Consider the following 24910-nt stretch of genomic DNA (forward strand, 5'->3'; position numbering starts at 1 on the left):
CGGTACCTCTCTGGTTCTCTGCACTCAGCAGATACGTCTTCTGTGTGGTCTCTTAAAAGATAAAAGTACTTTCAAAAACTTTAAAAATGGTTGACTTAAGTCCGCGTCCTGCAAACGGAGCTCTGTGCTCCCCCGAATCCTGGTGTTATGACCAGTAAACCGGTTCTGTGCCCGTATCACCCCCGGGCCCCGTCTGTGATGTGACGTGACGGACAGCAGCACTGCTGCGCTTCGCTGTCTGCTTGTCTCCCTGGGCTGAATACTGGTGTCGCCTGTGTCCCCAGGTGGGTGTCACGGTCACCCTGTCCCTGTACCACTGCTCCAGCAGAAGGCCCATCCGCAGACAGTGGCTGAGAACGCCTGTGACCGTGGAGTTTGGGGAGGAAGCCGGCCCAGTAAGCACAGCCCCTGAGGGCCACTGTGTGTAGGGGCGCTGGCCCGTTTCTAATGCCTTTACTTTTCCAAAGGCAGATTTTGGTCAACTTGTTTTCCATTTGCTGACAGGGTGACCGGAGAAATCAAACCGTGTTTGTGTTGCTTCGGGACAGAGTGAATTTTCATCAGTTCTTCAGGCGTTCTGAGAGCCCCCAGGACTCTCTGCAGATCAGGATAGAATTTTCCAGGCCTGTTTTGAGGGCTTTCCCGGTCATGTTGCTGGTGAGGTGTGTGGTGGGCCGATGGCTGAGGTGGGAACGGGGTGGGAGCAACAGATGGCGCCCGTACGAACATGTCATGAAAAAATTAGCAAACAAACTTGCACCTTTGAAGCAGTCGTGAGGCTCGTTGTGTAAAGAAATTAAGTGAAGTTTCTGTTGCCCTGGGAAGAAAGATGCCCGTCTGTGTTTTCTGAGATGGGACCTCTGCCACTGAGGTGACTGGAGTGAGAAATAGCGGGACAGTCGGCGACAGTGCAAGCGGCCGCGTTAGGAATCTAATCCCCTCTCACTGCGCAGACCGGGGCCAGTGTGCTCTTAGTTTTCATTTTATGTTTTTCAAAAGTAAAAATGTTCACAGTGACGTACCTGAGAGGACTTGGTAAATGAATCTCCCTTCTCAGTGTGCTGAGTTGGTGAGACTGGGGTGGGGCCACTTGACGATGACGTCACATAGGGACAGTCATACGAGGACACCTGCATCGGGCCGTAAGCTCCCACCAGGCCTGCACGGCTGAGCGCCGTGGAGAGTGCGTCCTCGTCCTGCCCTCCTCTGAGTCCCCATGTCTCTCACGTGGGACCGAGATTTCAGCTGTTCCCATTTAGGGGGCAGGGGCGGCGTCCACAGGGTCAGCACCAGCTCAGTGCTCACTGGGCTCCATGCCCATCGCCACCTGAGCTAAGCCATCGAGTGTCTGAGACCTGTCTACCGACTTAAAGAGTTTGCGTTTTGACTTAATCCTTTAAGTCGCAGACGAGAAAGGTCAGCTGGTTCTGAGCAGCTTCTCCCCCACTGTGCATACTGTCCCCCGGGTGTCATTCCCGGCTGCTGACGTCACGTAAGCAGCTGATTGTGCAGACACACGCCCGTGCCCTCGGGAGCCTGCACTGTCCTCCTGCCAGCTGGCCGGCGACTGCTCTTGTTTCCTACCGAGCTTTTTGTTCTGTGATGAAGTGAGGAACGGAAGTGTGCCGGAGGTCCTTAGTGAAAGACCGGGAGGGCCGGGGCGTAAGCATTGTGTCCCCATTCCTCCCAGCCTGCCTCCTGGCCCTTAAAAGGGTATTTGCACCACATTGTATGACTGAAATCTCTGAGAGGAAAAAATAAAGCGAAGTGAGCCATCGCTCCATTTTTGTCCCCTAGGTTCTCTGAGAAGCCTACTCCTTCTGATTTTCTTGTGAAACAAATTTTCTCCTGGGACACACACATCGTCCACATTTCTATCCCTGCGGCTTCACTGCAAGGTCAGCGGGCAGGACACACACCCTTCAGTTCTGTTCCTGTGACCAGCCTCTGCCCTGAGATCACTGCGGGCACACTGCTTGTCTTTGCTCCGTCCCCACTGTCTGCCGCTCGGTCCCCACTGTCTGCCACTCGGTCCCCACTGTCTGCCGCTCAGTCCCCACTGTCTGCCACTCGGTCCCCACTGTCTGCCACTCGGTCCCCACTGTCTGCCGCTCGGTCCCCACTGTCTGCCACTCGGTCCCCACTGTCTGCCGCTCAGTCCCCACTGTCTGCCGCTCGGTCCCCACTGTCTGCCACTCAGTCCCCACTGTCTGCCACTCGGTCCCCACTGTCTGCCGCTCAGTCCCCACTGTCTGCTGCCCTGTCCCCACTGTCTTCCGTTCGGTCTGCGTTTGGAATGGGTCCTGCCTTGGTGCAGACTTCGGGTTGTCATCTTCACTCTTCTCTCTTAGACAGCACGTTGGGGTATCTGTCCTTATTCGATGCCGACCACGACAGAAAGCCCCGGAACAAACATCTGGCCGAGGCAGTGAACTACACTGTGCATTTCCAGTGGGTGCGCTGCCTGTTTTGGGACACGGGAGAGTGGAAATCTGGAAGTTTCTCTCCGCAGCCAGGAACGTCTCCAGAAAAAGTGAGCTGTAGGTATGGACACACTATTGGGGGAAAGGTGCAGATTTTTAGTGAGCGGCTGCCTTTCCCCATGTGGCCCTTCTCCCCTGTGAAAATGGAGCAGTCTGTGCAGCCCACGCCTCTTGCCCCCCAGCTGTGAGCTCAGTGCCCCCTGAGCCACGTCCTCTGGAGGAGCAGGGTCCCGTGTGCCTGTCCCCTCTGCACCCAGGAGAGGGGCGTGGACCAGCGCTCAGCCAACTCTGTTGGAGAAGCGAGTGGACGGGTGGTTGGCAGTGCCGGGCGTATGGGTTCTGTTCACGAACGCGCCCTGATAGTCCTCAGGGGACACAGGTACAGTCGGCCACGGGCCTCTGCTCGCACCTGTCCAGGCCAGTGACCTTGTGCGCCCCACCCCACGTGGTTGTGAAGGTGAACTGTCTGACACAAGGAAAGTCCCCACACCAGCTGTGGCCGCCCTCTCAGGAATTTTCGGGTGTATCAGTCGTGTCATGGGTTAGAAATTCTTTGTTATCTGGCTGCAAAACTGAGAATTCTGTTAGAGGCTGTTGTCTTTTCATTAGAATTGGGAATACACAGTTATCAGGCACATTTGGAAACAGTCGTTTCCTTCTTAAGAAAAGCGAAGCCATGAAAGACTGTGTTTCGCGGCTGCCGGCCAGGAGGCAGGTGTTGTCCGGGCTGCACCCAGTGTCGATCGGGGTGACGCGTCATCACTTACTGCCTCTTATACCGCACTTGTTCTACTGCTGGGACGTGTCAGCCTTGCTGGTGGAGCCCAGCATTTCATTCGCTGTTAAATTATCCACGACTCGCTCATGTGCCACCCATTCTCCGTTATGCACTGCTCTCTGCTGGGCCAGATGCGAGACTGAATTCAGCATGGCCCCGCTCACAAGATGATAAGGATGGATTCGTCCCTGTTTTAAAAAGTTAGTCTTCATAGCAGTTGTCACGCAGGTGTCCTTAGGGACAGGATGTCTGTGACGCCAGATTGGCGCAAGCCAGACGCATAGTCAGTCGTCAGTCCCTGGCCAGAGACACTCTGGACTTAGGCTGGACTGTGCAGGGGCCGTAGTCGCTGAGGTGGCTGCGATAGCTCCCATGTCCACGGCGAGGACAGCAGTGTCACGGCAGCCGTGGGGCTGTGTGCAGACTCACCTGGGAAGGGTCGCCTGGTCGTCAGAACAGAGTCTCTGATTCTAGCTCAGGTTTTAGCTGAGGACTTTAAACTGGGTCTGGCTGCTGGGACTTGTCGCCCACCCCACCTGGCCCTGGCCTGCTGTCACACTGCACACACGTGGTCCCTCACCCGCGTCTCTCTCGCAGCTATGACCGCCTCGGCACGTTCTCTGTCGCGAGATCAAACCTGAACGCCAGCTTTGAAAGGTGTGACATTTCCAAGTTACAGCGGTAAGTTCTGTTTTCTAAATCGGGTGCAATTTCCCTTCCCGCACACGTGGGCCATGCAGGACGCCGCAGGTAGTCAGCAGATGCCCGAATCCGTGGAAGTCATTCTCATTTTCCTCGGGGTGTGCGTGTCGTAGGGAGTTGGTGCTGAGATCGTGTGGTCCTCATGTCCGGCCGTCTGTCCACTCACTGACAGGAGCGCACGTCCTAAAGTGCCGCTCAGCTCAGGATGGGTCTGGCCCCTGTGGCTGACCGGGTCAGCGTCGACAGCGATGGCACTGCCTCGTCCTGTCCTGCTCTGTCCTGCTGTCACAGTGTCCACTCAAGGAGATACATTGAAAACTCACCATATTTTGTAGCCACTGTTTTGTGTACAACAAATATCCATCGGCTCTGAGATGTGGGTGGGTGTGGACAAGTGCGTGTGGCAGGACCCCCTGCCTCGTGCAGCCGCGTCCCCACTCCATGCCTGGCGCTGGGGCAGCACCACCCGGTGAATGCCGGTGGCAGAGCCTGCATTTCCCGGTGAGTGCCAGTGTTAAGTTTTTCTCCCTTTCACGGAGGTGACCGGGAACTCTACCTTACTTTATTCTTTAATCAGTCAAGCGGATCTGACACTTAGTGATAAGAAGTGATTTACTGACGCTACAGATGCGGGTGGCTGTGAAGGTCACCAGGAGTCCCGTGGTCGAGACTCAGGACAGTAGGCTCAATGGTTTTGGATGGGGTTGGGGAGTGTCGGGGGATGGGCAGCCATGGGGGCGTCCAGACGGAAACAGTACCTGAAGGCCTGGGGTGGCCAGAGTCCAGGCTAGGACAGGCTGGAGCCACGGAGCCGTGAGCTCCCTGCTGAGCTGATGGCTGGGGTTCGGAGCACGGCCTCAGCCTGCGGGACAGTGTCCGGCCGTCAGACGGGGTCAGAGGGCAGGGTGACGGACAGGGGCCACGTCCTCACGCAGCACGGCCCCGTGCCCTCCCTGAAACCCGCAGGGTCTGTAGGACACAAGCCAGGCAGAGCTCCTTACTGGTTAGGGTCCCGGCCTCAGTGCCTTGCTGTGGGCCTGGGGTTCAGTGATCCCTGCCAGCACTGGAGACCGGGGACGCGGTGACTGTACAGCAGATGGGGACCAGCAGATGGGGAACAAGTCTCCTGCCTTGTTCTGGGAGGCAGGGCCCTTCATCACACCTGCACGTCTCACTGTGACATGTTATGCCACTTACTCTGATAATGACAGAGGGTGGCATTCTGATCCATAGTTCACGACGGAGTTCCCCAGAGAGAGCACGTGGTCCCCACACAACACAGCTTCTGGACGTGAACCCGCTCTGTCATGTGGCTCCTTGGTCCGAGTCCGTGCTCGTGGGTGCTGGTCACTGCACACGGCAGCTCTGTGCCTGGGGGCCTCTTGGTCCCACCTCGGCACCTCCTCCCTGAGGGGCTGAGCCTGGTTCTCAGGTCCAGACACGGCAGAGGCCACCCCTCCCCCCACCCGTCCCTTATTGGCCACTTTGCCCCAAAAATCAACTTTCTTCTTGAGTGAGTTTAAAAGCAAAGCAGTGAAGACAAGCAGGGCCGTGTGTGTGTCTCTGTGTGTGCATGTGTGTACGTGTGCACGCGTGTGTGCGTGTGTGCGTGTGTGCATGTGTGTGTGTATGTGCCTCTGCATGTGTGTGTGACCCAGTGTGAGGGGAGCCGGGCAGTGTTTCTTTTCATGAGTAACACTCTATTCCTCTCCTTTGTTTACAGACAGCCAGAAAACCTGCTTCCCAGTCTTTTTATTATGGTTTTTATGATTCTTTATGCACTTTTGGTTAATAAAAGCAGACATGTAGATCGTCGTGAAAGAAAGAAAGCTGGTTACATTTTTCTGGAAGAAAATGCCCTGCCCGGCCACCAACTGTACGCGGTCGTTGTGGACACTGGCTTTCGGGCTCCGGCCCGCTTTACCGCCAAGGTGACTGGGTGTTCAGGGAAATGCACGTGGGCATGAACAGGTGTGGGCGAGTGTGCAAGCACTGCTCAGTGATTCAGCCATCTGTCCTATCACCCTGCACCGCTGGCCCCATCTTCCTCCTGGGTGGGCTGGCTCGCCTCCCCCACCCGTCCCCTGTCCCCTGTCCCCTCCAGCCCCTGTCCCCCGCACCTTCACTGGACAGCAACCCAGGGCGATTCGTCTCCAAGTCAGACATTGAGACTCTGAGAACTAGGTTGTGATCTTGTAGTTAGTGTGACTCCGTCACCCGCCACCCACAGGGTGACCTCGGGACAAAGGGTGAGAACTGTCTACACCAACTTTGGGGACAGGCAGGGACGTGGCTGGCAGTGAGTTTGGGCTAAAGATCATCTTCCCAGAGTTGCTGATAGATGATGGTGTGCAAGGGACAGACGAGGTGTGAGATGAAGTGGCAGGGCTGAGACGGGCCATGTGCAGCCCACGTGCCGGCTGGCTGCAGAGGTGGGGCTGCAGGCGGAACCGGAGTCCGTCTGAGTCGGCTGTGTGATGGAGGTGTATGTTTGCACGGATCCCACGGGAGGGTTATTCCCGCTGCGTTTGGAACTCACCCCCCATTTCTCGAGGGAGCCAGGGCTGCTGTGCAGAGCCCACGCTGAGACGACAGGCAGGGCTGGGTGTGGGGTAGGGTGCAGTGGTCAGGTCAGACAAATGTGCAGGCCTGTCCTGGGGCTTCTGTGATCGTCACTCGCTGTGCGCCCTCAGTCTGCCAGGCTTGTGTCAGTACAGTCCGTCAGTACACACTCCGCAGCCAGCATACCACATGGGACGGGTCTCCCTCCTGCCCAGGATCCCCCTCCAGTAAACATTACATTTAACGTGACACCTCAAACAGTGTCTAAGGGACCTCTGCTATTGTCAGTGCTATTCGTCATTGTCCTGGAAACTCCAGTAAAGACAAGACAAGAACCAATACAAGAATGTGAGATTTGGAAGGGAAGACAGAAAAGTTGTTACTTATAGGTGATACGATTGTCTACATAGAAAATGTAAGGGAATATTCAGTCAAATAATTAGAATTAATAAGAAAGTTAGCAAAATTGCTGGATACACGTTTAAGAAATAAACCATCAAAGACATGTCCATGTGACAGTAACCACTTAGAACCCGCACCTGAGACCAGCTGTCCGTCGTGGCCACAGAATGCCGGCGTGCCCGGAAGGACATCCACTGGACACGTCTGAGGCCATCGCGGAGAGCATGTGGGCACTGTGCACAGTAGACCTACACAGACGGGAAAACTAAGTTTCCTCGTCATCTCTCCCAAATGAATCTATCACAATAATGATAATAATAGCAGCTAAAGTGAACTGGGACTTTTCTATGTGTCCCCTTTTTTTATTCCCCTCAAATCTCAAAAAAAACTCTTTGAGAAAAAGTTGTATTAATATGCCCCGTTTGCAGATGAAAAACAAGACGTAGGTTAAAGTCAATGAAATCCAACCAAAATGTCAGGAAGGATTTGGGGGAATTTGAAAAACTGACTCTAAAATCCATGCGGAAGAAGAGCAGAGAGGTGACTCGGGGACACCGAGGCTGCGTTGAAGCTGAGAGTCGCGTGGCCGGGAGACGGACCGACGGATGAAGAGGACGGATTGGAGGCTGCAGAACCTGCCTGGACATATGGGAAGGGAGACCCAGAGGGTTGCATGGGTCACTCAGTAAAGTACTCGGGGACAGTGACTTTCCTTGTGGAAAAAAGGAATATTAACTCTTTATGCCCCAAAATGACCTCCAGAAGCGTAGGGTTTTAAAAATGAAACACAAAATTTAGAAATGACTCGAAGGAAACATATACTTTGGGATAGGGTAGGATTTAAAAAACAGAAATAAATCAGGACTTTCCTTAAATGAAAGATTGGTACATGACACTACATCAGAATTATGCATTCCTGTGCAAACCCACCCAGGAAGGACTGGCAACGTGCCCATCTGGGAACGCGCGTCTACGAGGCCCCTCACCCACCCCGCCCCAGCCCCCCAGTGTCCATCACCCCTCATCTCCCCGCTGAGCTGAGGGAGAAGATGGTTTCCACTCGTGACTCAAACACGTTCCCTAGTGAACCCGAGGGGGCACCCGCTTTTCTAGATCTAATAGGTGGAAACCCAGCCGACCAGGCAGGTGCAACTTCCCTTCAGCCCGTGGGTCCCTGCGGGGCACTGGCCTTTCAGGATGGGGGGTGGGGTGGGGGGGCTGGCGAAGGCGCAGGGACGCCCCTCCCCAGCGTAAGTTACTGATGTGCGTGTGGCACATGAGCACTTACCCTTGTGTCTTTGTTTTGAGGTGTACGTTGTTTTATGTGGTGAAAATGGACATTCAGAACCCAAAGAGCTCTACTGTCCAGAGAAACCCCTGTTCGAAAGGAACTCCAGACACACGTTTGTCCTGAGGTAACCGAGACCTGCCCCCACGGTCTGCGACAGGCCCCTCAGAATTGCCGTGGCCTCCTCACAACTCCCAGCTTCCTAAAAGGGGCAGCGAGCTACATACAAATATGTCATAAAGCTTCTTTCACTTCGTTACCTGAAGTGGATTAAATGGCGTGTTTGTATGGAGACGGAGGACGGAGCAGACGCGTGGGGGCTGAGTTGGTTTCACATGCTAGTAAAACTCATAATCACAGTGTTTTCTTTCTTTTTACCCCAAAATAGCTTATAACTCATTTTTTATTGGTAAATTTCCATGCTAGCAGTGTCTAGAATGATGCACGTTTAGTGGTTTTTATAATTACTTTTTACTCTGTTGATAAAATCAGTTTTCTCACTTAAAAAAAACAGCACAAAAATGATTGTGCCAAGTGATGGCTTTTCATATTTGTGGGGTTTTTTTCATTCTTTTTTTAGTTAAATTTTTTTGGGTGACATTGGTTAATAAGACTACATAAGTTTCAAGCGTACAATTCTGTAATAATTCATCTATGTATCACATGGTGTGATCACCACCCAGAGTCAGTTCTCTTTCCATCACCATATATTTGACCCCCTTTACCTTCACCTACCACACCCCTCCCCACTTACCTTCTAGGAACTGCTCAACTGTTGTCTGTGTCTATGAGTTTTTGCTTGTTTGTTTGTCTTGTTCCTTTATTGCTTTCAGTTTTATATCCCACATATGAGTGTAGTTCTCGACTTTTTCTCTCTGACTCGTTTCATTAGCATGACAATCTCAGGATCCATCCATGTTGTCACAAATGGCGTATTTCATCTTTTCTTGTGGCTGAGTAGTATTCTATTGTGTATACAGAGGATGCCAACAAATGTATACACATTTTAAGAAAGGGAAAAAACTATATTAAAATGGTAATACTCAATATATACTGAAAAAAACACAAACACACGAATACAAGTCACGTATATACATTTTTTTGGCACCCCCGGTATATACCACATCTTCTTTATCTAATCACCTCTCAAAGGACGCTTTGGTTGTTTCCATGTCTTGGCCATCGTGAATAATGCTGCAATAAACATAGAGGTACATATATCTTTATGGATAAATGTTTTCAATTTGGGGGGATAGATATCCAGGAGAGGAATTGCTGGGTCATATGGTAATTCTATTCTTAATTTTTTGAGGAACCTTCGTACTGTTTTCCATAGCGGCTGCACCGATTTATATTTCCACCAACAGTGTATGAGGGTTCCTTTTTCTCCACAGCCTCTCCAACACTTGTTATTACTTGTCTTATTGATGATGGCCATTCTGACTGGGGTGAGGTGGTATCTCATTGTGGTTTTTATTTGCATTTCCCTAATAGCTAGTGAAGTTGAGCATCTTTTCATATGTCTGTTGGCCATTCATATGTCTTCTTGGGAGAAGTGTCTGTTCAGGTGCTCTGCCCATTTTTTAATTGGATTTTGTTGTTGTTGTTGTTGAGTTGTAGGAGTTCTTTATATATTTTTAATATTAATTTCTTATTGGAGGTGTTTGCAAATATCTTCTCCCATTTGGTTGGTTGCCTTTTTGTTTTGTTGGCAGTTTCTTTTTCTGTGCAGATTTTGGTTTGATGTATTCATTCAAAAAGAAATGAATGATATATTTTCATTCATTTATTTTTGCTTTTACTTCCCTTGCCTTTGGTTTCAAGTCCACAGAAACCCCTGTGAGACCAGGGTCCATAGCTTTCTTCTATGCACTTTATGGTTTCAGGTCTCATACTCAGTCTTTAGTCCAATTTGAGTTAAGTTTTGTGTTTAGTGTCAGACAGCAGTCTAGTTGCATTCTTGTGAAATCACAGCGTTTTCTATGTCATTAAGCCGTTCATTAGTTTCATCGCGAATTTGGAAGAGCGAGGAAATGTGGGAATGCAAAGATGGTGGTGTTGGAGGAAAAGGGGTCCTTTATCAGGAGTACAAGCACCTAAAGTTTCAGAAAATATGAAAGAAATGAACAAAATATGTTTTTCTCTGGGCCAATTTCCTTTATAATATTTATGTATTGGTTTGGGAATTCTGTGTTCTTTAAGACAGAAAGGGTTAACTTGGGACTAATCCACACCCGACACAGATGTGTCAGTGGGGTTTGAGTGAACTGGGTTTAGGAAGAGCTCTGTGTGGCTGGGGCGTCTGTACCCTGTGACGCGAGGGACTGACGGGAATCCACTGTCACCTTCCCATGCTCCGCGGGCTCCGTGTCACTGCACAGTGCTCACTTGTTGACATGTGCCGTCCTCCCTGAGGCTGAGACCCGGGTGCCATGCCCTTGTTGACGGGATGCTGCTATGTCCTAGCGTCCCCGCCCCGCTGGGCCCACTCCGGACGGTCCGCCTGTGGCATAACAACTGTGGGCCTTCTCCCGCCTGGTACGTCAGCCATGTGATGGTGAAAGAGCTGCTCACGGGATGCGGACACAGCTGGTTCTTCCCCGCCGAGTGCTGGCTGGCGGCAGGCAGGTGGGACGGCCGCGTGGAGCGGGAGCTGGCCTGCCTGCGCCGGGGGCCTGGCTTCTGGAAGGTAGGTGGCACCGTGTCTCCATGTGGCACCCCTGGACGACTGGCAGATACAGTGTCTAGCTCTGCTTCTCTGGGCAGTGGCTTCTTTAAACTCTGCCAAGTTAAGCTGTGCGTTCTTTCCTTGGCTAATTGCAGATAGCTGGGTCTCCAAAGACATGTCAGTTCAGTGGCCGTCCAAGCATGGACTAATTGCCTTTCCGGTTATTAATCATTGTAATAATGTGTTCTTCTTTTAATTGTAACTACAATAACATTGGCAGAATGCATGGTTGCCTGCAGTCGGTGCTGTGCCAGGGGCCGCTAATTACAGTCTTTGAATGCCCTGCAAATATCCTGAGCAACCAGGACGGCTGATAAACAGTGCAGACGTGATCAGGCAGAATGGCAGCAGCCTGAAAAAAGGCAAAATCACCTAGAACTTCATAAACCGAGTTTGAAAGTCGACCTTTGCCTGTTCCAGCCTTTCCCTATATGTGAGTGTGTCTTATACAGTTGTCATAATAGTGCTTGTGAAGTTTTCACTTCCTAATTTCACATTTTAAAGTAAATTTCTTTGTGACTTTTCTTTAAAATTATCATCAAAAGGCCATATAGCAGCACTATTTTTGTTGACGTTTCCACCTTTGGCACACTTAGAATTTTCTTCTGTTTATTTCCATAATAGAAAGTGTAGAAAACATTTTCCTGCATGACTGCGTTTCTGGTGAACAGCTTCTTAGGCTGGTCTCAAACGGGCAGGAGCCCAGGGAGTGCTGACATTTCCCGTTTCACAGGTCTTTCCTTCCGCTGTGCTCCCACTGCCACCTGCCGGAGGTGACAAGGCCAGGCTCACCACCTCGGCATTTTCAGGCGTGATATTGCTAAGTTACTCCAAAAAATAATTAATTTGAAAACAATTTTCAGTCACCCACAGTCAGCACAGGGAAATCCTTAGACAGTTGTTTCCGTGTAAGTATAACTGACTAAACGTGGTCACGACACTGATTCTCCAGCTGTCTGGCTGGAGAACTTTGGAGAGAAACCTGCATGGCTGACCCAGGCGTGCGGAAGCACAGGGGCGATCCCACGAGTGGATGGCAGACCCTCCAGCCAGTCCATTTATACACAGATGTATCTCGTCCTGTTAAGCCTGTCCTGCTGTTGGTTGGGTCTGTTCTCACCAGGACGACACCAAGGGTCCGCTGAGTTGGGCTGGACCTTTTGCACTCAGTGCAATTCCATAAGGGGCGTGTCACCTACCACATACTCTGAGGTGGGCAGTCCTGGCTCTCAGGGAGCTCGAAGCCCCCAGAAAATTAACTGTAGGGGCCAAGGGCTGAGAATGGGGTTTTATAAAAGTCTATTAGGATCACAGAGGAGACACATGATCGGTTCCACCAGGGTTTGTAGACAGAGGCTCTAGAGGGAATGATGACACTCGAGACAGGCGAGGTGGGGGACAGGTGTCCCCCAGCTCAGGAGCCCCAGCGAAGGTGGGATTGGGCATGTGCAGGGCGCTGAGGGGAGGGCGGGGCGAGGGGAGGGGGCCTGGCAGCTGTGAGGCACCCCCCAGCCTGGCTCCATGCCCCACTGAGGACCTGGGTCCAAAGGAGCACGTGAGCGGTGTGTCTGCTCAGAAAGCCGCTGAGGGCGGCGCCGGCTCCACGCAGTGTGTGCTGGCCCGACGGCAGCCAGGGTCTCGCTTTGTCGCAGCTCCTGTACTCCAAGTTCACAGAGTACCTGGAAGACTTCCACGTGTGGGCCTCTGTGCACAGCCGGCCCTCCGGCAGGGGCCCCCTGCACACGCCACGCCTGAGTGTCACCTTTACCCTGCTGTGCGCCCACGCGTGTGTTGCTGCCCTGGTTGTTGCCGCCGGACATGAGCAGGTGGGCCGTTTCCTCACAGTCGCTCTTGTGTCCAGCCCTGCCGTGTGAGCCCTTCCGGACACAGGGATTGGGAAACTGGTGCTCGGAGGGAGGTTACAGTGGGGAAGGGACCCCGTGTGCTGCAGACCAGGGGGACATGGGCCATGGGATGGCCTCAGCTCACTGCCACCACTGAGCATGGCTCTCCAGGGGCTCAGCAGCCTGGAGTCTCAAAGGAGAATGTGCCTGACTTTTTAAATGTTGGCAATTAGTTCAACTTTTTAAAATCCTCTGCCCAAAGAAACAGAACAGTTGTGATGGCCATGCTTGGCTGTGGGACGCTAGTTTGCAATCAGCAGCTTTGGTGTAACCACCCCTATGAGACAGAGATTTACCGCAACTCAGCACGCAGTTGGACGGAGACCCTGCTCTGCTGCGGGGTGAGGACAAGCAGCCAGACTTGCGCTTATGCCAACCTGCTGGCCATTCCCGGGCCTGCGTCCCAGGCGGGCCCAGCCGTGCGTCCACAGGGAGCGGGAGGGTTCAGAGTTCACACCATCACATGAGGGGTCGGCTGATTCTTTTCTAAAAAGAACAGCAAGTGTGTAGAACCTGTAAGGAAATGACAAGTGTCATCCAGTAGCAGGAAGGGAACAGCTGTATCCACCTGGACGGCAGCGCCATGGTCAGGACACCTCAGGTTGGCCTGTCCTCTGAGGTTGACCAGTTGTCTCATCTCTTTTCTGCTTCTCTTTGTTGGGGACACTTTGGGGGTGTTGAAAGCTTCTCGTTCGATTATAGCAAGAATTGAATCAGCCGATCACGTGGCCTGATGTAAAGCAGGTGCTCAGCAGATGTGTTTTCAGTCCTGAAGGTTTTGTACAGGATAAAAATAAAAGGGTTCCTTACGGTTTTTCCGTTTTCGCTCCTAAGGTGGGAGGTGAAAGGTTGAGGGGCAGAGAACTCGGGGAAGTAGAATGTGTCACGTCAGCTACATGTGTGTTACCAGTGAACGTGCACTTCAAGTCGGACTCATTGCAGGCGTTGCTGTTGTCACTGCAGCTCCCCGTGGGCGTCGGCCCCACTGGTGTCCCTCTTGGGTCCTTGAGGACGGCTTTCCTGTGCACCCTCCTGCTTTCTTCTGGGGCGCAGCTCCTGTCGCTCCTCTTCAGGATCAGCGAGGTACCAGCGGGCGTCCGTGTGGTCCTGTCCTGGGCGGAACACCAGGGACGCCCTGCCTGACCGACCTCCTTACTTTGCAGGAAGCCAGCGGGCCACCCCGAGTGGAGCCCTGCCAGCCCCCGAGAGGAGCGCCGACAGAGGCAGCTGAGAGTGCGTGGGCCTGTGGGAGCCTAAACGGCGCTTTCTGTTTGAAACTCACAGCAAGAGGGAAATGATGGGGCCTGAGCAGGGCATCCAGGCACACGCCCTCCACCCAGCGCTTCCTGGGCTGCCCACGGGCTAGGCCTTGTATCTCCCCTTCTCCACGTCCACTGAGCTCATTCCGAGGAACACTGAGCTTCATGTCAGACATTTACAGGACGTTTTAAGGGGAGTCTGGCCCCACCAGGATGGCAGTGCCCTCGTTGTAGCCATGTCCTGTGTCACAGGGAGGCCTGTCCCCTGCAGTCAGAGGGTCCTGAAGAGCGCTCCCCCCAGGAGCCCTCATTCCCTGGATTAATGTCATAAATTTGACTTTTTTTTCAATCAGACCCCAATTCCGATAGAAGGATGCCAGAAGCACAGATGACATACAAGGTAAACACAGTAAAACGCCGCAGCTAATTCTAACAGTTAGGTTTCCTGGCATCCTCTCTTGGCTGTGGTCTGACCCCTGATGGTCAGGCCCAGGGTGGGGTGGATACGAGGAACCCACCTTGCTGGCCGGGCCAACAAGCAGGGGTGCGTTCTGCAGAGACAGAAGGCCATCTCCCAGGACGGATGCAGGCCACAGGGGCGGCTGGCTGTCCAGGAGTCTCAGCAGAGGCCAGCCGAGAAGGGGTGCAGCTGGCAGAATCTGGAGCCAAAGTGGATGGGCAGTGACGTGCTAGAAGCTGGGCCGAGGGCCAGGATGGGGTCGGCAGGCCCAGTGGGAGAAGCACTGTGCAGCCAGGGCCCGGTGTTTGCTTGGCCCCCTGAGCGGGGGCAGGAGGGGATCCCCATGCTGGTGCCCCCATTCCAGGCCTCAGGCGAGCAGACAGGGCCTGTGACAGGGGACCAGTCAAAGGGCAGCTTCTCAGTAGCTCAAGCACATGTCACTTGGCATTTGTGCCTTGTCTCTGTGATGGTGGCTTTACCTTACATGTGGCTCTTGCCTGTGGAAGCGTGTTGGGCACGCGTGTTCCTGTGCTTTCTGGCCTCTGATTCCCCGTTCCCGAGCATGGTACTCTGCCCCAGGCCTGTCCCCTCCGCTGTCCTGCTGGGACCAGTCCTGACCCCACACCCAGGCTGGCTCCCTATCCGTCTGCCTGAGCCTCACCCAGCCCGCTGCTCCAGCCAGAACCGCCTGTTCTGGCAGATGCCGCTAGTCCCCCAGAGGACAGCAGCATGGTCACTCTCGACCGTGAAGGCACGTTAGTAGTTAGCCCTCCGTCATTGACATGGGCACCCTCTGCAGGGGACAGGGGCCTGGCCCAGGCCTGCCCTCCACCTGCCCCAGAGGCCATCCCCAGCCGGAGGCCCAATGCGGGTGGCCGGGCCCTGCCCTGTCCCGAGAGGCTCGCAGACACATCACTACGAAGGGCACATGTCCATAGAAGCATGAACCTCATCCTGATCTTGTCTTTTCTAGCAAAACCCGTCGGCCATCCTCTCTGGGAGTGCCCAGGCCAGCAGCGGTGGTGCAGGCCGTCCGCCCCCTGAGCTGCAGGCCTGCAGGGCTGACCTTGGCCCGCAGGCGCCGAGGGAGGAGAGTGACCGCTGTGCTCCCGGTATGCAGGTGACATCAGTGCTGGGCGTACAGCACCCAACCCCTTCCGCCACATCTGGCATCAGCCTGTTGGGAGGGTCAGGGAGCAAAGGGTGGGCGTTGGGCCACCTGTGACTGAAGCTTCTGGTCCCATGGAAGCCAGGCCCTTCTGAGCGGACACCTCAGCTGTCACCGCGGCCCAGTGATTTCTGGCATATGCTTATGTGGCTTTGTCACATCTTCTGAAAAGTCAGTGACAGACACTTAACTTTTCCTTAAGAACCCTGAAATGGGGAGCTCCGCATTTGTTGATGCAAATTAGAGTGAATGTCACCCGCAGCTCAGACGGGGCCGGAAGCTCGGGGACGGGCCTGTAGACACGGCCTTGCAGGAACACCAGGGCCTGCGTCCCAGGGCCCGGCTGGTATGTCCGAGGGGCGCATCTCGGGCTTGGCCTGGGGGGACGTGTGGCTGCAGGCCCAGGAGTGCTGTGGACACATGCAGGGTCCTCACAGCGCGAGGTCACCCAGGCCTCGAGCACAGGTTGTAGCACTGGCATGAACATGGCTGGTGGCCCGAGGAGGGGACGCAGGTTCCAGTTCACGTCCCAGCTGGAGGGTCATAGGCAGGAGGCGTTGTCTCTTACTCGGCGAAAGGTGGCCTTTTTGTTCCGGTCAGGCCTTCACCTGATTGGATGAGGCCCACCCACTTTGGGGAGGGCCGTCCGCGTCACTCTGTCCACCGAGTCACATGTTCATGTCATCCAGAAACACACTCACAGACACACCCAGCATCACGTTTGACTAAATGTCCAGGCAGCGGTGACCCAGTCAGGTGACATAGCATTCCTGGTCACACAGGGAATGGATGGAGTGACGAGATCTGTTAACACATGTGCCTCCGCCCGCTTTCCTTAGCCCCCCGTGGAGAGTGTGAAGGACTTGCCACTGCCTGGTGGCCAAGAGCGCCTCTGCCATGGGTGGGCTCTGCAGCCTGGGCCGTTTGCGGGATGGTGTCCGTGGCCTGTGGCTTGGGGACAGGATTTCTAGGATACAGGTGAGCCATAAAAGTGTTCACATGCACTCGGGTCTTGGGATGGCAAGTCTAGCATTTAAGAAAACCCCTGCGTTTCTGGGAACCCAGACGTGGCTCTTGCTGTTTCAGCCTCTCTTCTCCCCCCACCCCAGGGGTGAGCAGCGCTCTGTGCAAACCCCACAGGGTCCCTGGCCCGGCAGCTCTGGGAGGGCAGCCTGGCTATGGAGTCCTGGGTGTTACGAAGCCGCAGGGCTCATCCCCAAAGCAGGAGGGACTAGCTCCTGAGCTGACAGGGCACAGAGCATGTCCTTAACTGTCACCTGTCTTCTGAGAATGCACACACCTGCGAGATGGGCGGTGGGCACAGGTCACAGGTCACAGGACCTGATTCTGTCCCACCTCACATGCTGCGCCGTGGGTGACCCCAGCGTCACACAGCATGGCTCGTGGGCTCACGTGGTCCTAAACCTTGAGGAGTAGTTCTGGCCGATGGTGCCACATCTGTAGGGTTTTGGGAGCAGGTGTAGTCCCCAGTGCCACCATGCCAGCTCAGGGCTCAGCAGATGCAGAGGTCACTGTTGTCACCACAGACTGTCTTCCTCCCTCCCACCCTGCGCTCTCCCGTCTGTGTGTGGGTGGTCCTTTCTCTTTCCCCTCAGCAGCTCCAGGGTGGCTGATGTCCCCTCTGGACAGGAAGCTGTCCCTGCCATCGGGCAGGACAGCAGGGTGGATGGCAGGGTGCCTTCCCCGCAGCCCCACGGCCTCCCAGGGCCACGCGTCACGAGGGCACGGGTGCTGCCGCCCCATGTCTCTGAGCACAGACAGGCGGGGGCTGACATGCATCTCCCTGGGGCAGGTTCGGCCCGCCGCAGTCTGTGCAGTGGCTGTGTCTGCTGACCCTCTCCGTGGCCTGCTGCGTCTTCGTCACCCAGCCACTTATGGTGAGCAGTGGCCATGTTGGAGTCACTTCCCATCAGCGAGGCCTGGGGAGGGGGTGACGACTCCATTTGGGGATGTATGTAGTTTTTCACAGCTTGCCCAAGATGTGACGAGAGAAACGGGGGGCCGGGGGGTGGAGCAGGGCCTGCGCTGAGCTGTGCATGGGCTCGTCAGTCCTCACGCAGTCCCCCTGCACCCCAAGTTTCCATTAGTGTCCACTGAGCCTTAGAGCGCAGGAGGCACAAGGCCACGCCTGGATGGTGCTGGGCAGGACTGGACCTGGGGGCCTGGTGTGCATCTGAGCGGGGCCTCGGCGTCCAGGCCTCAGTGGGAAGCAGGCCCAGCTCCGTGGGCTCGGACGGGCCGTGGCGACAGCAGTGTTCTGTGACCTGTTCCAGATTGGCCTCGTGGCTCTGGGCTTCGCTTGGAAAAGGCAAGATGACGCGCACTTCTTCACCACATGTTTGTGTGAAGCCACCAAGGACCTGGATGCTGAGCTGGAAGGACGCCGCAGGACCGGCACACCCCTTTCTTCCGGCCGCAGCGTGCCTGGCGGGGCAGGCAGACCTGAGAAAGTGAGGACGCAGCCTGTGGTGGGCACTGGCCTTAGAGAACCGCGGTGTGGCCTCATGCTGTATGTCTGAGCTCACGCTTTGAATCCAAATTTGGCTGCATTTTTGGAGACCCGTGGGTGTGTTTTAATTTCTATATTGCTTTGCACACACAGGATAGATGAAACCTGGGTTCCACTTCCTTACCTTCACCCCAATCTCAAAGAAATCAGACCACGAAGAAAACGAGTGTATTTTAAATAGTGAAGCAGATGAAAGATAATTCTTGGCCACGGTTTTGGGGTACTTGAGCCATTTGCATTGCAGTGGCCCCACAGAAAGCTTCCCCCCTCCCTCGTCCCACGTCAGTTCTTCTGTCCTGTGGACAGTGTTCTCCTGGCCGGCGTGGGTGACATGAAGGAGGAGAGAGGTCTGTCGGCCGCCCAGAAGAGCTGCCCCGGCTGCCTCTGAGTTAGTGCACGTGGCCTGCAGTAGGCGTGTGCGCTCCTGGGGTGACCAGCAGGCAGCCAGGACCTGGACAGGGCCGGTCAGCTCACTCACAGGCAGGCTTCCTCTCTACCACTCCCACCTTGCTCCCGTCCTCCCTGAGGACGCCCGTGACCTCCTGATGGCTAAATGGCCATTGGGATGGCCTGTCCGAGGCCTTCCTCCCCCGATCTGATGACATGATAAATGCATGGCGAGTGTCCACGCTGCCTGGCTGCTGTCTGGTGTCTCACGCCACATTTACACCTGCTGTGCCACCGGGCCTTAGGAGGTGGGAGCATGCAGGCCCGTTTTGAAGAGGGGTAAGAGTGACATTTGGAGCGGTGACGTAGTGGGACCCCTCTGTGTGAGGAGCAGCGTCAGGCCTGGGCTCCAACCGCGGGTGGCCGCGTCTCCTGCACCCATCGGCCTGCAGCTGGCAGCTGGGAGAAGCAGTCTTGTCCTGTTTCCTCACCCTCTGGGATCTCGACTCTCCTTTCTCCTCCAAAGCTGTCTGTCCTTCCTGTCCCACGGTCAGCTGCGCTCTGCCATCACCTGCAGCCGGAGACTCACATTCTCGCCCCCACAGGCCCTGGCTGCACGACAGCAAGCTCGCCGCCTACGCCGGGCACGTCCACCGCCCCCTGCCCAACTCAGGGCCACCCGGGAGAGGATGAGAAGAGAGGTGCGCACGCAGGCGGTGCTGAGGTGGGTGCAGGGCTTTCAGGGCGAGCCCACCTGCATCGGGAGTGCGAAATGCACCTGGGAGCCCCAAAGCCAGCACCGTGTGCCCCAGGACATGGGTTGCCTGGAAACTGAACTGGTGTCAGCTGGGTGGGGAGAACCCTGGCCTCGGCGGCCCCGCTGGTCAGATTCCATCCTGATGTCTGCTCTCCACATGCCTCCCGGGCTCACGTGGAGGTGGGAGGTGGGCACCTCTGCCTGGGACATCCATTTAGCCCAATGACAGTATTTAAAAATCTTTCAGTGTTGAAATACCTACAGATGTGTTATGGTGATCAACGCCAAATCAGCGTGGTTCTTTACATAAAACATAAAAGTTAAGAAACGCCGTGCTCATGGCAGCCGTTCCCAGCTCAGCCCTCAGACACCCTTCCTCACCGTGGCCTGTGGGACTGCTCGGCTGTGAGGGCCTTGTGCACCAATAGCCGAATCTTCTCTCTAAATCCCAGGCATTGCTGGGTCACTCTCAAATCTTGCTGATGTCATTTGTCAAGGATTTGGGAATTCCCGTCTCTTCCCCAGCACGGAGCTGGGAGGACACAGACGTGTACTGGTCAGGCTGGTAGATGCCGGGGAACGGCTTCTACAAACAGCGCCTGTCACATGTTTTCTACACAAACTCTGCCCCTGGCAATGGCGGCAGAGGAGAGCAGACACTTCTCTTCACAGAGGATGTGCAAACGATCCAAGTAGAGCCTGACCACTTAGTACGTGTAAGCATTGGTCATCAACAACGGCCAACACAAACCGAGAGGGAAAAACCAGACACTGCCCTGATGGCACGCACATCACCTGGGAGGTAACCTACCCAAATCAGCCCATCTTAACAGGGTCCAGCCTCTGTTCCAACGTGCAGTTCCCAGTGAGTGCGTGGCACGTCCCCATGGGGAGGAGACGGTGAGGACGACAGCACGACAAGCCAGCTTTCTCTACAGCAAGACGGGAGTGCTCCTACGGACACATGAGAAGAGTTAATGTGACTCACTGTATTAACAGACTGGGTAAGAAAAATCGTACAAGTATCTCAAGAGATGTAGAAAACGCATTCAACAAAATTTGACATTTATTCTTGGGAGAAAAAAAAAAAACTTTCAGCAAACTAGGAGTAGAGGGGACTTCCCCAAACTCCTAAAGGGCATCTGTGACACCTGCACAAACCTCATACTTGGTGGGGAGACACTGCTCGTTCAGGTCAGACACGTGGCCAGGATGTGCTGTCCCGGCTCCCCCTAAACCTCACCCCGGAAGTCCCAGCCAGCGCAGCGGGCAAGAAAAAGAAGTGAAAAGCTTACAGATTTGAAAGGATGGGATGAAACAGCCTGTTGCAGATGGCATGACTTGTTCATGCAGAAAATCATGAATAATCTACAAAGGCTCCCAGAACTAACAGAAGAATTTAGAAGTGTTGCAGGCATGTTCGGTACACGAGAACTGGACAGTTGGAACTGAAAGAGCAAAAAGCAGTGCTATTTACTGCAACATGAAAGAAATGAAGCATGTAGACAGTGTGAGAAAAGCTGCAGGACGTGAGCGCTGAAAACCACAAGACACTAATAAAAGAGCAAAGATCTAAAGAAATGGAGAGCGAGACTGTTCATTGATCAGAATGCTCCGTGTTGTCAGTGTCAACTCTTTCTGATTTCATCTGTAGATTCAGTGCAGTTCCAACCAAGCCCACAAGCTTTTAATGGATGCTGACACACGGGTTCTGAAGTTTATAAGGACAGCAAAGCAACTAGACTAGCCAAAGCAGGTCTGAGAACGCAGAACAGAGCCGGAGGACTGGCCCAGGGCCACAGTGCTTACACGTACTAAGTGGTCAGGCTCTACTTGGATCGTTTGCACATGAAGCCACAGGGACCGAGACATCGTGCACACAGTGACAGGTCAGACACATGGGTCAGGAACAAGACGAAGAGCCCAGAAATAGAGCCGCACAAACATGCCCACCTGCTTCTTCCCAAAAGCATGAAGGCAGTTCATTGGAGGAAGAATAGTCTTTTTCAGAGCTGGTTTTGGAAAAAGTTAGATGTCAGTGTGCAGAACAATAACCTCAACACATACCTCAACCTTTCTATGAAAATTTCCACCCAAGGACTCAAGAGCTGGGAGCCGTTAGGAATGCTTACTGGGTCTGCCACATGGGGTCTGTGAGGACACTGATTTAAAATGTCCTTTCTTATAGAGACTTCGCCATGTGCACCCTCATGCTGCTCCTACATTTGTTTGTAATGCATGGGAAGTTCTCCCAGCACGAGTGCTCCCTCAACCAAGCCATTCGGGACACGTTTACAAGGTAGGACGTTCTGGGGAACCTCTGTGAGCCTGGGCCACTGCACGGGGAGTGATGTGTTCACACGGGCGGGTGGATGCCGGGAGGGGCCCAGAGCCCAGGGCTCCGGGCCAGGATCACTGCACTCTGTTACCTTGAGCAAATCAAGAGGAGGGGACCCTCCGGGCCATCTAATCCACTTCCTAGAGACATTTTACGCAGACAAGGCTCTTCTCCACCAGCCCAGTAAGAAATCGGGAAAAGGTTGTCACACTGGCCTTGGGACACCCTTCTCCGCACTGTTCCTTGGAGGCCTGTTTGCAGCCGGGGCCTGATTACAGCATTGCATTTGGTAAACAGCGAAATAGTGATATTTCAAGGCACTTTGGGATCGGGAAGCAGAGATGCTTCAATGAAACAGGGCGTCGCAGTTTCCTTTTCGGGAGCACAGCTGAGTTCTTGGATCGCAATTCACAATCACTGCTCCCTCTGGGTGCGGCTGTAACAGCCACCCAGCCCCAGGCGATTCCCAGTGTACCTGGGTTTCCTCTGCTGTGAAAACCAATGCATGTTCGATGTTCGCCATCGGGGAACATGGAAGAACTGAAAAGCAGGAAGCTGGAAGCTTCCTAACGTTGCCACCAGAGAAGGCCTTGGCTGTGTTGTTTCTCCTCCTCGCTGGGGTGCAGGTCATGGTCGGTGTCTGCAGTTAGTGTCGCCTTTTTTACTGAAAGTTGCTTTTAAATCGATGGTGCGACTTTATTTCCACCCTCCAGAAATACTCAGTCTGATAGTTCTTTCAGAGCAGTTGGCTTTGAACTCTGAAGTGCATGATATTATTTCATACTGATTCTTATTGCAGTTTCAGTGGCAGGAAATAATGTGCTCTGAGGTTTACTTTCGCTGGAGAACATCTGAAAACACATTCCCATAGTTTTTCTATGAATATGATGCCTTAGACTGATTCAATTTGATGTAAATTCTTTTTGTTGAGTTTGTTTTTGGCACAGGTAGGTGGCTAGCAAGTCTGTTTAACATTATCTGTTGTTTGAGGACACAGTTATGCTCATCTTCTACGAGAGACGGTACTTGACGCCCACCAGGTGATGGCGAGTGAATCTGAGACCCGCTGGTGAAGTGGGACCTGGATGTCCGAGTTCATGAGTCTGGCGTCTCCCTAACTCAGTAACCCAGGTTCTCACTGGTGAACATGCTAGCAGTGAAAGGAAGTAGAATTTTCAGCAGTCACTTCCATCAACGACATCTTGTCAGCCAATCCCTGCAGGCGCAGCTGGTGCCACCAGGTGGCGGTGTGCGCACAACACACCGACCAGTGGGTGGCGCGCTGGAAAGGAAAGCGAAACCCCAGAAAGTGCTGGCTTTGCTAGCGTGCTTTTCACATCACATTCCGCAGGTCAGCGGGACCTGACGTTGTGCATAGGAGTTTGAGTCTTGCTGCACACATCAGAAATGGGGAGCCCAGGTAGTGCTTGGCTGTGTATTGTGCGCTGGGCAGTCAGTGAGCTGGGACAAAGGTTCAGAGGTGGCCCCCCGGTTTGAGCCCTCATGTTTCTCGCAAGGATGCTGAACCTCACTGTCTGCCACACGCTGCCACCACGCAGGAATATCTTGGTGTTCTGGTGTGTCCTGGTGTCCACGGGATGCTAAGTGCCCCCCCCCCCCACACACACACACACATACCTAATCCTGAACTGTCAACAGCTCCTTAGGGCACAGCGTTTGCCCCACCCCAGCTGGAATCAGGGGTAGAGTAGGCTTGGGCCCCAGGGACTCAGGCTGGGCCACAGCTCTCAGGCCGTTGCCAAGTGACTTGGGCAAGTCCAGTGACTGTGCCTTAGCACCTCATCTGTCACGTGAGGCCATCAGGCTGGTCGGTTTCTTGTGCCTTCATAAAAATGTGTCACGTTTTGGATTCTCATAGTTAAGTCTTATTTGAAGTCTTTCTGAGCTCAATCAAGTGCTTATGAAATTCCAACTAAAAAATTCAAGCACCAAATAAAGTGCCGGTATATGAAGTGGTCATTGTACCCAAGTGCCACCAGTGGAAAAGGTGGTTTCCCTGCTGCCGGGTGTAGCTGCTCCTGTGAGCCCGTCTTACCTAATTGCTCTGATCAACTGAGATGCTCTCGGGTTGGTTGGTCACTGCTCGCACTCCCAGTGGGTCGTGAAGGAGGTGTGAGCTATAAACAGACAGGACGTGCCGCGTTTGTCTCTGGGTCACACTCAGGTCTTTCCTGACCTCATTTCTTTAACGTCCTCCCAACAGGGAGCAAAGGTCAGGAAGTGACAGTATTTTCCCCACTTTGTGCAGACTCTGTCTCTGTTTTATAAAAATGCAGAATGTGAAGCGTGTCCTTCTAGAAATGGACAGTTTGTCAGGCAGATGATTACGACTGGAAAACTGCCATCGTTTCCGCCTCCACCCTGTCCCCGCGCTCCGCTCTCTGCGTCCCGTGCTCTTTACCTCCTGCACCTCTGTGCCCCCCACCCCGTGTCTCCCTGCTGCTTCACCCTCAGCCTACTTGAAATTTATATCAGAGAAAAATAACGTTTAGTTTCTGTCCTTGTGTCAAGAAGTGCCAGGAGCTCCTTCGGTGGCCTGGGTGGCGTGGATGCCTGGTGGGCTTGGAGCCTGACCACGCTGCTGGATGGCCTGTACCAGCACGGCCCCTCCTCCGCCAGCACGCCGGCTGCTCAGGTGGGCTTCCCTCTGCCCTTGACAGTGCTGTCGTCACAGAAGAGCCACGTCGTAGTGGGGTGACATCGTCTGCAGCACTAGTTCTGGACGTCGCTAGGCTGTGAGACTGGTGGTGTCCACGGCGGGTGCAGGTGGCCCCACAGTGTCCTGCCCCTTTCTCTGCCCAGCAAGTCTTTGCCCCAGCCCCGCACCCCGCTGAGCTGCCCGAGCTTCTTCAGAGCCCCCTGCATGTGCCAGACCAGAGCAGGACCAGGGTGTGGCTGGTCCACAGAGCTCGTGGGCCGATGTGGGTGGAAGGCTGGTTAGCACTGAACATGCTGTGACATGGGGCACAGGGCCACCCCTGGGGCAGAGGAGGAGCAAATAGCTAAGATGGGAGCATCGAGGAAACTTCCAGAAAGAGGCAAGGCTAGTCCCAAGAACTGAAGAAAAGATTACTAGGGACTATGCACTTTGTACAATAACCCCATTCCTTGCTTTTCTTTTGTTTTCTACCTTTTTAAAAAAG

At 54.1% G+C, this 24910-nt stretch overlaps 1 protein-coding gene across 4 annotated transcripts in view; it reads left to right on the forward strand.

Annotated features, from left to right (window-relative positions):
- PKD1L1 (polycystin 1 like 1, transient receptor potential channel interacting) overlaps positions 1-24910 on the forward strand; it is a 108892-nt gene that overhangs the window by 36638 nt on the left and 47344 nt on the right. For all 4 annotated transcript variants that reach the window (XR_012498938.1, XM_074341072.1, XM_074341073.1 and 1 more), the window contains exons 26-44: positions 285-395; positions 505-662; positions 1798-1898; positions 2352-2544; positions 3859-3942; positions 5687-5894; positions 8236-8342; positions 10682-10904; positions 12596-12769; positions 13811-13930; positions 14011-14080; positions 14460-14506; positions 15540-15678; positions 16574-16712; positions 17548-17632; positions 18029-18205; positions 19257-19375; positions 21597-21707; positions 24279-24402. Coding sequence is in view for 3 of the 4 variants with exons in the window: in XM_074341072.1 (XP_074197173.1) it covers positions 285-395; positions 505-662; positions 1798-1898; positions 2352-2544; positions 3859-3942; positions 5687-5894; positions 8236-8342; positions 10682-10904; positions 12596-12769; positions 13811-13930; positions 14011-14080; positions 14460-14506; positions 15540-15678; positions 16574-16712; positions 17548-17632; positions 18029-18205; positions 19257-19375; positions 21597-21707; positions 24279-24402 (2490 nt within the window). In the remaining variant the exon portion in view is untranslated. The remainder of the gene's footprint in view (positions 1-284; positions 396-504; positions 663-1797; positions 1899-2351; positions 2545-3858; positions 3943-5686; positions 5895-8235; positions 8343-10681; positions 10905-12595; positions 12770-13810; positions 13931-14010; positions 14081-14459; positions 14507-15539; positions 15679-16573; positions 16713-17547; positions 17633-18028; positions 18206-19256; positions 19376-21596; positions 21708-24278; positions 24403-24910) is intronic.

This window comes from Rhinolophus sinicus, linkage group LG09 (assembly GCF_036562045.2).
Source record: "Rhinolophus sinicus isolate RSC01 linkage group LG09, ASM3656204v1, whole genome shotgun sequence".
NCBI classification, from domain to species: domain Eukaryota; kingdom Metazoa; phylum Chordata; class Mammalia; order Chiroptera; family Rhinolophidae; genus Rhinolophus; species Rhinolophus sinicus.